Below are 11,859 nucleotides of genomic sequence, written 5' to 3'. Positions count from 1 at the left end.
GCTGCCCTTCTCCCTTAAGCCAGGCCCAAATGTTGTCTCACTCAGTGGCAACCTGCTGGGTCCTGGGGAACACGGCCCGCAGCAGGACAGGGCTGCCCGGGTGTCACGGGCCCCTCCCCCAAGGCACACATGGGCCACGCTCCTGCCCAGGTCACTCACTCCAGGAAGAGGGGCCGAGCCACAGTCTCCCCAGCGACGTGGGCCTGGTGGAACAGCGTGTAGAGGTGGGGGAGGAGTGCGTAGCGCAGGGTGAGGGCCTTCCTCATGGCCTGCTGGGCCGGCTCGCTGAAACTGTATGGCTCCTGGGGCTGCAGGGCAGGCGGGGGCAAAGGAGGCCTTGGGTCCTGGGGCCGCGGTCCCCTGGAGTCCCTGCCTCGGGAGACCCGCACTTCCTAACCACCCAGCATGGGGTGCTTCTCCAGTGGGGGGAGGGATTCCCAGGGGAGAGTCTTGGGTGGGGGGGATCCCCCACCTGCCATCCCCACCCTACCAGATTGAGCAGGCCGTTGTGGTTCCGCATAAAGGGGTAGAAGGCGCCCAGCTGGGTCCAGCGCACACACAGCTCCTCTGAGGTGTTGCCCAGGAAGCCGCAGATGTCGGCCCCGACCAGAGGCACCCCCAGCAGGTTAAACTGCAGGATTTCTGGGAAGGCAGAGTCAGGCTGGGCCTCAGCCTGCTGCAGCAGCGCCAGCTCAGGCCAAGTGACCCAGAGCCCCGCCTGCTGAGTGGGCAGGGGGCCCAGGCAAGCCTCCCATAGAGGCCCCCAGCTCTGTTCCGCTGAGCAGACCCTCCTGGTAGGAGCTCACCTGGCACGGAGGCGGCGAGCTGCTCCCAGGAGCTCCACACGTCCCCCGTCCAGTGGCCGGCATATCGGCCGTGGCCAGCAAAGGTCGAGCGGGAGATCACAAATGGGCGTGTCCCCCGAGCCTTCACCAGTGCCCTGGGTGGGTAGGGGACACCGTGAGGGCTGTGTGGAGCGGGGTCACCCGGGAACCCTGTCACCAGCAGGGCAGAGCTGGGAGCAAGGAGCTGTCTGTGTGAGGCAGAGGCTAGGGAGGACGGCGAGGCCACTGCCCACGTCTGTGGGCACAGCTGCTTCTGTCCAGGAACTCCCCAGCCTCACAGGAGTCGTGAGGTCCCCGCTGATGCAGACTCCCTGTCGGCATCCAGGGTCCTTCCTCTCCAAGCCTCAGGCACGAAGTGGGAGGGAGCTCCCCAGCTTCATGCTGGGGTGCAGGCAGTGGGTGGGGACAGCACTCAGGCTGCCAGCAGACCCCGGGTGGTCTGGGCCTCTGCTTTTCCTCCTCCCTGAGGCCCTGCAGAGGCCCCGACCTTGTGGGACAGGCTGTGAGGGCAGAGCCCAGTGGGGAGGGACAGGGCCCTCACCTGTGCGAGGCGATGGCTTCAGTCAGGCCGTAGAGGTTGTGCAGGTTGTAGTGTGTGGAGAGGAACTGGTGGCTGGAGGCACAGATGGTGGCCGCCTGGAGGGTCCCCCCAACCACTCCTGGAAGAGGCAGGGGCTGGTTTCCAGGGAGCTTCCTCCTGGCAGGCTCCAAGGTGCCCTCCCTGCCCCCCACCTCCCGGGAGCCCCTGTGCAGGTCGCTGCCTCTTCAGGCTGGCCCTGGAGGTGCACCTGCAGCCGCTCCCCACGCCCCTGTGGGGCTGGTGTTGCCCCGGGAACCTGGGGCGCATCCTGCACCATCTCCACTGCTTCCAAGACAGGGCCGGGTAGGTGCTGGGGGCTGGGCTCTGCAGACCCCCAGACTTCACGTCCACTGTCTCTTAGCCCGTTCCAAGCATTCGCCTGCCTGTTTACCTAAGCTCCAAACCCCACCCTCTGACTGATTCTTGGCTTGGCCAAGCTACAGCCTCAGGCCCCCAAACCTTCTCCCAGGCCTATCTGTATACTTCCTTGTAAAATCCAGTTTCTGCCATTCCTGCTAAGTCAGTTTGGCAAGAAGCCCCATTCCTCCACTACCCCTCAGGGGATGTCTGGTCACCCTGGCCTGCCTTCGGCAAGAATCTTGCTGCGTCAGTTCAGCCAGAATCCCCCTGACCCCCATGCTTCCTCTTGGTAATTCCCACCTCTGACCCCCACCCTGCTCCCTGGCTAGAAACCCACTTGCCCGCGCTGCATTCGAGTTGGGCCTGACCTCTCCCCACGTACGGGAAGGTCCCCGCTGCATGGTCCCTGCGCCTATCGAGACTGCCCTGAGTCAGGTCGGCCTCACTGTGCTCTGGCAAAGCACCCCCGAGCAACGCTTCCTCCGGCAGGGCCTGGGTCTCTGCACCCACCCTGTCCTCACTGCCTGGCTGAGTCTCCCTGCCTGAGCCTTTCTCCTGGGGTTCCCCTCCCGCCCCTTTCCTGGTTGACCCATCTGCTTCTCAGAGATGAGGGCGCTCAGTCGCCCAGGCCAGACAAGGGAGTCTCTGGTTTGATGAAGTCCCCAGGGTAGGTGGGGGGTGAGCTGACCAGGCACGTAGGGCGGCTTCTCCAGCTCATTGTTGGGGCAGCCGTCCTCAGAGCCCCTGATGAAGTTGGAAGGCTCGTTCATGTCCTGCAAGAGAAGCTCTGCTGGTGGGTGACTCTGCCCAGAGTGAGGAGGGTGGGGTAGTCCCCAGGGACCTTGGGGATGCTCAGGAGGGGCCACACTTACAATCCACATGCCGTCGAAGGGCACCTGGTCATGGAACTCAGCCACCATGTCCTCCCACCAGGCCAGGGCTGCAGGGTTGGTGAAGTCGGGGAAGGCAGTGGACCCAGGCCACACCTGGACAACGAGAGGCTGGAGTGGGGAGACCCGGCCCCACCCAGGGCCTGCACGGAAGCCCCACCGAGCCTCAGCCCGAGCAGAGGGGCAGCCTCACTCTTAGGGGATGCCCACATTTGTAAATCTGAGGGACCTGCACCCTGGGGGTCAACGAGTAGCTCTTTCTATGCAAGGAAATGATGCAGGGCCAAGGGGTCTCAGCCTGGGGAAAACGAGGGGCCATCCCCAATACGTCCACCCAGGGGCTGGGCTGCAGAACCAGAGAGCATCAGGGAGAAGGGCGGTGGAGACGGCCCCATGTAAGCCCTGCCAGGGAGTCTCACATCCGCACCACACCCTCCCTAGCCGCTCCCTCAGTGGGGGCCCTGCCCGGAGGCCACTGGGGGCGCTGGGAGGACAAGCAGGACCCTAAGGCCTCACTGAGGGTCTGCAGAGCTTGTGCCTGGGCCAGGCCCAGCTGCCCATGAAGTCAAAGGCCTGCTGATGGAAGAACTCCTGGGGGCATTCCTTGTAGGAGCCACTGTCGTCACGGGCCACTGTGGCCCGCTCCTCTCAACTCTCCCACTGGGTGTGATGGCTCCTCAAACCCACCCTCTTCCTGAGCAGCTGCCGGCTCCTCCTGGCTGGACGCCTCTGCTTTCTAACCCCTGTCCCCGGACCCTCGCCCTACCTGCCCAATCAGTGGCTGGCCGGTCTCGTTGGTGATGAAAACCCCCCTCCGCAGACCCTCGTCGTAGGGTCTGTAGCTCCCGGCAGGGCCCGAGCTGCTGATGGCAGGATCCTGGGAAGAGGGAAACCCGTTCAGGTAAGGGTGGCCCAGAGCCCTGGCGCCAGCCACGGGGAAAACGGGAAACTGAGACGGTGAGAGGACGAGGCAGGGGATGACATCACGCGTGTGTACAGCATGCCTGCCTGTGTACCTGCACACGCCTGCCTGGAGAGGAGCCAGGGCCAGGGGAGTCAGGACCAGCTGGCTGATGAGGGGCACGCCGGAACGGAAGCTTTACCTTTTCTTTAAACCTCTAGAGTTTCCCAAGTGTTCTACAGTAATCACTTTTCTTTTATAATTAAAACAATGTGAGGAAGAAGAGGTCTGTGTTTCCACTCCTGCTCTTACGGGCTACTAATGTTTGCTGCTTGCAGAGGGCAGGGCTGGAGATGGGCAGTGTCAGCACAGCCCCATGTCTCATCTGCGCTTCCTCTGTGGAAGCGGATCTCCCGGCAGGAGCGGTTGGGTCTTTTGAGCTCGCCCTGCCTCCCACCTCCTCCTCTGGCCATCACGCCGGGCACCAGGGCTTGGGCTGGACCAGTCCCCAAACTGCATCCTTCTGGCCGTGGGACTGGCTCAGGGAAGGGCCTCTTTGCGCTTGTTGACTCAAGAGTCCTGCCCTGGGGCTTTTCTGTGGGAGCTGACGGGAAGATGTCTCCGCTCTGTGGTGCTAGCACGAGGGCCGGAAGCTGGAAGCTGCCCTCACTCGCGCCGTCCTTTCCAGGGATTCGGAGCTGGCCTGAAGGACAGGCACGGCCAGAAGGCACACAGAGCTTCCACAGTTCCAGCGTTACCCGCGCCCAGGTCCATCAGGCCCTCCACTTTCCAGGACCCGGCGACATCAGCTTATCGTGCCTCTGGCCTTTTGCTGTAAGGCAGTTCAAGTAACCTACATCTGACAGAACCCGTTTCCAGGGACCCTCAAACCCGACCTCCCTGGACAGCAGGGGCCAAGCCTGCCAACTTGATATTCCCTCGATATCACAAAGACCCTCAGAAAACATCCTCGATGACCACACAGGCACAAGGATGATGCCACACAGGGGAGCCACCACTGGGCACCGGGCGGCCCCCTTCCCAAAGACCCACAGCGTGGGGGCACACACCACAATCATCACGTAGCGCCGGCCGCCCTGGTGCAGCTCCTGCACCATGGCTGGGAAGTCCTGGAAGCCGTCCTTGTTGAACGTGAAGTCCCTCCGGGAGTCCATGTAGTCCAAGTCGTTCCACTGGACGTCCTGCAGCCACACCACGGGAACGTCTGCTGGGGCCCGAGGAGACGCGTCCCAGCCAGCCCCCTGCCTGCCCTGCCACCACCCCAGCTCACCAGGGGGAAGTGGGCCCTGGTCATGTTCTCTACCACCTGGCGGGTGATGGCGGTGGAGGAGTAGCCCCAGCGGCACAGGTGGAAGCCCAGGCCCCAGTACGGCGGCATGAACGGGTATCCTGCAGGCCAACGCCGACTTCATGAGCGAGGCGGGAGGCCGCCTCGGGGTGGGGCCGCGGCCAGGGAGCAGGACCTACCCACAACATCCAGGTACTGCCGCACCACGCTCTTGGGCTCCGGGCCCAGGAAGATGTACACATCCAGGATCCCACCTGTCGACCTCCAGCTAAGGGCAGGGCTCGGCTGCAGCACCACATCTGGAAGGGAAGCAGCTCTGAGGTGTGGGGACAGACTCTTCACCTGAAGGGCTCTGCACCCCACAGATGGGCCAGCCACAGGCGGACAGCAAGGCTCTCTCCCCATGGGGAGCTCAGAGTGGCCTGGGGAAGCTGTGCTAAGCCTGACTCAGGAGGAACCTGGCACGGGACGGAAGGATACGTGGCGCCAGCCCACCTGCAGACAGGACCCCAGAACCCTCCTTAGGAGCAGAGAAGGCCAGAGCTGGGAGAGGCATCAGCCCATGGGACTCATTTCCCAGAAAACACGAGGCCCAGCACTGTGCCCAGGGCCCCTCATGTGGACCTCCAGTCTCCAGGGCAGGCAGCACAGAGAAGACCCCGGCCCGGGCACTGGGTGGTGGGCAGCACGAAGAAGACCCCGGCCTGGGCACTGGGCGGTGGGCAGCTTACCCATGGCATTGCTGTTCAGCAGGAACACCCCATGTGCCGACCCGCCATCCTCCAGCGCCAGGTAGAAAGGGTGAGACCCGTAGAGGTTCGCACCGGGCTGGGACAGGCAGGGGACGGCGCTTCAGCACCTGTGCTCCCCAGCTCTGTGCCCCCGCCCGCTGCCTGCTGCCCGCTGCTGTACCGTGGGCGCGAGGTCCCGGTTCCACAGGGTGATCCTGGTCCAGCTGGTGCTGAGCATCAGGGGACTGAGGTGCTCGGCGAGTCCTGTGACGTACTGAGAGGGCAGCGAGGTGGACAACTGAAGGAACTGGTCCGCAAAGAACAGGGGCGCCACCGTCGTGTTCAGCCTGCAGGACAGAGGCCGGCCAGGCTTGCTCACAGCCAAGGGGCCAGACGAGCTCGAAAGCACCCAGAGAGCACCCCAGGCCCTGGTGCCCTGGGAGGGTGGAGTGGCCTGGCCAGCCCTGCAGCACATTGACCCTGGGACAGGTGGCCGTGCCAAGCCCTGTAGCCCTTGGCACCCTGGCACCAGCATGATAAACGCTGAGGGCACATCAGAGGAGGTGCACTGCCTGGCTGGGCCCACACCACCCCGATGGGCCCCCAAGTGGCTGACCTCCAGGAACTGGCACCAGAACTGTCCCGTGAACCCTGACCCCAAGCAAGGCTAGGCGGGGGCCGAACAGAACCTTTCCAGGCCTAGGAGTTTGTGGCCAAAGTCCTCCCAGATCCAGGCCCAGCCATGCCCCAGAGGGACCCCTGGGGTTTGCTGGGGGTCAAGTGCAAACAGCACCTCCAAGGAATGAAAGCCACAGATAAGCCCCGTCCACAGGAAGACGTGTCCTCTGTTAACACATCACAGCTCATTTCACAGGCCGTGCTCACACCGCACCCACCATCCCCTGGGTAAGACTCTGAGTGCTTCCACGGCCGAAATCTGCCAAGATGCCTGTCTGTTGTTTGGTTTTTGAGACGGGGTCTCAGTCTGTCACCAAGGCTGAAGTGCAGTGGCAAAACCATGGCTCACTGCAACCTTGTAGAACGCTGGGCTCAAGGGATCCTCTTGCCTCAGCCTCCTGAGTAGCTGGGACCACAGGCATGTGCCACAACTCCTGGCTAATTTTTTATTTTTGTTTTTAGAGATGGGGTCTCGCTATGTTGCCCAGGCTGGTCTTGAATTCCTGGGCTCAAGTGATCCTCCCACCTTGGCCTCCCAAAGTGCTGGAACTGCAGACATGAACCACCACACCTAGCCTGATAAGATGCTTTGACAAACTTCTCTTGGGTCTCTCTACTCAGAGGTCACCTCAGAGAGGCCACCCCTGCCCCCAACATCTGCACAGCTGGCTTCCAGAGAGGCCACCCCGTCCCCAACATCTGCACAGCTGGCTTCCAGAGAGGCCACCCCTGTCCCCTGTGTCTGCACAGCTGGCTTCCAGAGAGGCCACCCCTGCCCCTCCATCTATACAGCTGGCTTCCAGAGAGGCCACCCCTGTCCCCTGTGTCTGCACAGCGGGCTTCTAGAGGGGCCATCCCTGCCCCGTGTCTGCACAGCTGGCTTCTGGAGTGCTCTCTGTGTGACTGCTCCCTGACGCTGTGTCTGCATGGACTTGCTTATGGCTTCCCCTCACTGTGTGACCGTCCCCGGGAGCAGGATCCAAACCACACACGCAGGGTCAGTGCGTGAACACTGAGTAAATGAATGAGCAAAACAAGAAAAACGCATTTCCGAAGGCGACTTCTCTTAACGTTAAAGCAAATCCAAGCACTGTCGTTCCTGAGCATTTTCCTGAGTTAAATGACAAGCAGGGACTTGGTCAGTCCTGAGCACGTGTTTACGTGGGATTTAGACCTATGTGAGTAAAACACCCAGGCAGCGCCCTGTGAGAAACACGCTTCGCCCACACGTCACCCTCCCCATCATGTGGGAAACATGTGTCGCCCTCCCCATCATGTGGGAAACACGTCGCCCTCCCCATCACGTGTGAAACACGCGTCGCCCTCCCCATCAGGGTACTGACACAGAGCCCAGAACTCACAGCACGCGGCCGTCCAGCTGCCGGCGCACGATCACCCCAAAGGGCTCTTCGGAGAACTCCACGCTGTAGAGTGGGGACAGTGCCCGGCTGGGGACACGTGGGGTCTCCAAGGGCACCTCGTAGCGCCTGTTAGCGGGATCTTTGATCTAGAAGAAACGGGGTGTATCGATGTCCCCCACAGCCCTTACTCTCCAGAGAAGAACCCGCACCGCAAGGACGGGTCAGGTCCTGGGGTAGTCGCACGTGGGTGTGGGACCATGGGCAGCACATTCAACCTCTCTGAGCCTCGGCTTCCTCATCTGCAGAGCCAGGAGGAGGATGCCTCCCCCAGGACGGAAGTAAAATACAGGACACCTGGTAACTCCAAATTTCAGATAAACAAAAGCAGCTTTTCTAGTATAAATACATCCCAAATATTGCATTCCTATGCTAAAAAACAAAGTCATGCCCGGGGTATCTGCAATTCGGGTTTACTGGGCATCCTGTTTTCATTCGCAACCTCTGGCAGCCCTACTCTACCTGATCCACCTTTTCATAAAGATGAATGTGCCCCAAGTCCTGCCTTCTGGAGCACCTGTCACTGTGGTGTCCCCACTGCTCCCCGAGGGGCGCTGCCGTGTCTGCTCACACCTTTGCTCCCAGCAAGGACCCAGCACACAGTGGTGCAACATGCACCCCACCCTTGTGAGGTGCGTGTGTGTCGCTGTCCACATGCACCCTCTGCCCCCGCCCCCGCCTCTGCCCCTGCCCTGCCCACTGTGAAGTGGAGGCGGTTCTCAGTCTCCATCATCACGTCCAGCCGCAAGGTCAGGATGTCCTTGGGGAAGAAGGTGGGGGTGGTACGGGTCAGGGTGGCCGTGTAGCCCATTTCAGAGGCGCTCAGGTTCTCCAGCTTGTAGCTGGGGTAGCTGGGTGGGAAGAAGCACCAGGGCTGTCCCATCTGGGCTCTCCGCAGCCCCTGCTTTGCAGGGATGTAGCAGCAGCCGCGGGCCTCGCACTGTTCCTGGGTGATGGCCTTGTCAGGGGCACAGTCGAAGCGGCTGCTGGGGGGGACGTCGCACTGTGTGGGCACTGCTCTGGGACAGCCGGGGTGTGCCTGGGCATTCTGGGGCCCTGGCCTCCTGGCTCCCTGCTGGTGAGCTGTGCGTGTCTCCTCCAGGACCGACGAGGATCCACTCAGCTCTCGGGGAACCAGCAGGAAATCATGGAGCAGGATGTGCCCCAGGAGCGCAGCGGTGGCCAAGGACACGAGGGCGCAGACGGCCAGCAGCCGGCGGGAGCAGGGCGGGTGCCTCACTCCCATGGTAGGAGACGACCCGGACAGCTCCTGGAGGCCTGCAGGAGAGGAAAGCTGGTTCAGCAGGGAGGCAGGAGGGGCGGCACTCACGGGGCTCTCAAAGCAGCTCTGAGACATCAACCGTGGCTGGCACTGCAGCACCCAGGCAGGTGGGTAAGGCGGCCAGGGTGGGTGCTGCAGTGCTGTCTCGAATGGGGAGAGGGCCAGAAGGAAGGGCGAGAAAAGCTCCAGCAGGGGAGTGCAGAGCACTTGCACTGTCTGCTAAAATGTTACAAATCAAACACGCTTAGAATGTCCCCAGGAAGACCAGCAAGACAGGTGGACACTTGAAATGGGCCAAAGAGCTGTCGCCTGGGCCAGAGTGCTGTAGAGAGATCTCAGCTCATTGCAACCTCCACTTCCTAGACTCAAGCAATCCTCCCACTTCAGCCTCCTGAGTAGCTGGGACTATAGGCACACACCACCGCACCCGGCTAATTTTTTTGTATTTTTGTAGAGATGGGATTTCGCCATGTTGCCCAGGCTGGTCTCGAACTCCTGAGCTCAAGTGGTCCACCCCCCACTCGGCCTTCCAAAGTGCTGGGATTTCAGGGGTGAGCCACCACACCTGGCTGGGAGCCCCACTTCTGCATAAAGGTGTGGCCTGGTCCACTGGGTGTCAGTGGAAGTGATTCTGGCAACTCACGCGTCCTTACCGGGACCCGACACCGTCCCCTGCTCCCTTCCTATTGACTGGTGCACGGATATACCACAGTGGGGAATCCTGGGGACTGCAGCTGAGGGCGACACTCGAGGGGTGGCAAAGCCACAAGAGAGACAAGACTTAACCTCTGGCGACTTTGCAGATCAGAACCCTTCCCAGCCACTGAGATACGTGGGGGAGAAACAGTCTCCGTAACAGTGGCTGCACCTGGAGCCTCAGGTACAGACACAACAAGGATGTCGCGTGCAGATGAGATACGGGGGTTTGCTTTCATTACTCTGCTGGTAAGATTAACAAGCGCCAACTCCCTTTGTTTTGCTTGTCTGTACATTAGCATCTTATGACAAACATTCTATTAGTCTGGCTCCTCCCAGGAGCAGCGGGAACCCACATGCGATTCAATATGCATGGATTTTAATAGGGGAGTACTTTGATGTGTGTAATACACCATGGGGAGCGAGTGGGGAAGGCTGGGAGAGCCACTGCACCTATGCAAGTCTGACCCCAAGGGAAGGAGGAAGAAGGTGTCCTAGGAGCAAGGCCATGGGGGAGGAATGCAGGGAGGTCCTCAAACCACAGTCAGCCATCAGAGGGGTCTGTGTCTCTGAGGAACGGGCCTTGGAGCAGAGGCAGGGAAGGATTTCAGAATGCAGCCCCTGGCCAGTGAAGCTCCCTGGAGCACAGGACCGTGAAACCTTCTCCGGTACTGGGAGCTGGTCACGCACCAGGAAGAAGTGACCTCAGGGCCCGAGGGAGTCTGACCTGTCATGTCACGTTACAGAAGGCTGGGCTGGGAACACTCTGCCCCCGGCCGGACTTGGCGTCCCACTGTGGGCCACTGGTAAACTAGGGCTCTCTGGGCTGGAGGGTGGAACATTTTACCCACACTTGACATCTAATGTGTAGGGTTTTTCTCACGCCCATCAGTTCTGCAACTTTCTGGACATGGCTGGGTGTTCTACGATTCAGCTCAATCCTGACGCTACCTGGAGTCAGCGCAGACTCCACAGGTTAAGGGCTCAGTCCCACAAGACTGCCCTCACTTCAGAGGCCAGTGGCAAACCCCAGGTTGTCACTTGTACTTTTGATCAACTAGTTATAAACTCAGGGGTTCCCAGGACTCCCTCTTCAGGGTCACAGAACTCAGGGAAGTGCATTTCTTACATTTGCTGGTTTATTACAAAGGATAAAACTCAGACAGCTGTATGGAAGAGATGCGTGGGGCCTGGCGTGGGGTGGGGCACTGATTCTGTGCTCTCTGCTCGCACCACCCTCCAACACATTGGTGTGTTCAGCAACCTGGAGGGAAGCCCTGTGATCCCTGTGCGTTTTTCTGGGGCTCCATTATGCAGGCATGGTTGACTAAGCCACTGGTGATTAACTCAATCTGCAGCCCCTCACCCCTTTTCCATCCCAACCAGTCATCAGGCCTTGGTCTTTCTGGCCATCTGCTTTCATCACGAAGCCACCTGGTGTCCCCAGTCATCAGTCACCTCATTAGCAAAAGGCTCTCTCATCACTCGGTTTCCAAGGGTTTTAGGTGCTCTGTGCCAGCAACCAGGGACAAAGACCAGAGACAGTCACCCCTGGCCTGGCCTAAGGGGGTCTTTGTGATTCAGGCACTCAGATCTCAGAGCTGGCCCCGGGGGCCCTCACTCAGACCACGGTGCTCCTCACCCCAGGGATTCAGACCCAGTCACGTGCGTCCTGCAGGAGCAGGAGAGGGGGCTCGGTCTCGGCCAGGACTGAGCACTGCGTCAATCAAAAAGGGAAAGCCTAGAAACGGGAAGACGCAGCCTTCAGCCCCAGCCCGACACAGGAGGCCGGCTCCCCGTTCAACTCTGAGCTGAACTCAGATAAAGACCGGGAGGAATACATAGAGGTCCGGGGCTCAAGCTCCGCTCAGGGAAGGAGGCTGCCAGCGCGACTAGGTGGGTTCAAACCCGTTTCTGGGGTGTTACCGCCGGCAGCGCGCGGCAGACGTCAGGTGTCTCACCCGCTCCGTGCCTCAGTTTCCCCGTCAGCTGCGGCAACGCAGAGCCTCCCTCGCTGAGCAACGGGCGGACGAGGAGAACCTAGAGGTCCGGGGTCCTTCCCGTCACCGAGGTCACTGTCCCACCTGCTGCCTCATCCCCGGCCTCCATCGGCGGCCCCGGCGACAACCTCAGCTTTCTCACCTGAGAGGCCGCGCGGGCAGCCGACCG

At 61.0% G+C, this 11,859-nt stretch overlaps 1 protein-coding gene across 1 annotated transcript in view; it reads right to left on the bottom strand.

The window, feature by feature from the left end:
* GAA (glucosidase, alpha; acid) overlaps positions 1–11,834 on the bottom strand; it is an 18,880-nt gene extending 7,046 nt beyond the window's left edge. The window contains exons 1-16 of the mRNA XM_011958175.1: positions 11,652–11,834; positions 10,418–10,516; positions 8,413–8,990; positions 7,656–7,801; positions 5,798–5,963; positions 5,617–5,713; positions 5,065–5,184; positions 4,868–4,986; positions 4,647–4,778; positions 3,442–3,552; positions 2,658–2,771; positions 2,474–2,558; positions 1,387–1,504; positions 807–940; positions 491–642; positions 160–308 (exon numbers count right to left, since the gene is read on the bottom strand). Coding sequence (XP_011813565.1) covers positions 160–308; positions 491–642; positions 807–940; positions 1,387–1,504; positions 2,474–2,558; positions 2,658–2,771; positions 3,442–3,552; positions 4,647–4,778; positions 4,868–4,986; positions 5,065–5,184; positions 5,617–5,713; positions 5,798–5,963; positions 7,656–7,801; positions 8,413–8,990; positions 10,418–10,424 — 2,228 coding nt within the window. The 5' untranslated portion in view covers positions 10,425–10,516; positions 11,652–11,834. The remainder of the gene's footprint in view (positions 1–159; positions 309–490; positions 643–806; positions 941–1,386; positions 1,505–2,473; positions 2,559–2,657; positions 2,772–3,441; positions 3,553–4,646; positions 4,779–4,867; positions 4,987–5,064; positions 5,185–5,616; positions 5,714–5,797; positions 5,964–7,655; positions 7,802–8,412; positions 8,991–10,417; positions 10,517–11,651) is intronic.
* Positions 11,835–11,859: the final 25 nt, after the last annotated feature.

This window comes from Colobus angolensis, unplaced genomic scaffold (assembly GCF_000951035.1).
Source record: "Colobus angolensis palliatus isolate OR3802 unplaced genomic scaffold, Cang.pa_1.0 Scaffold1, whole genome shotgun sequence".
In the NCBI taxonomy this organism is placed as follows: Eukaryota; Metazoa; Chordata; class Mammalia; order Primates; family Cercopithecidae; genus Colobus; species Colobus angolensis.
Note: the sequence above shows the minus strand (reverse complement) of the source record. Positions and strands in the feature narration are given on the sequence as shown.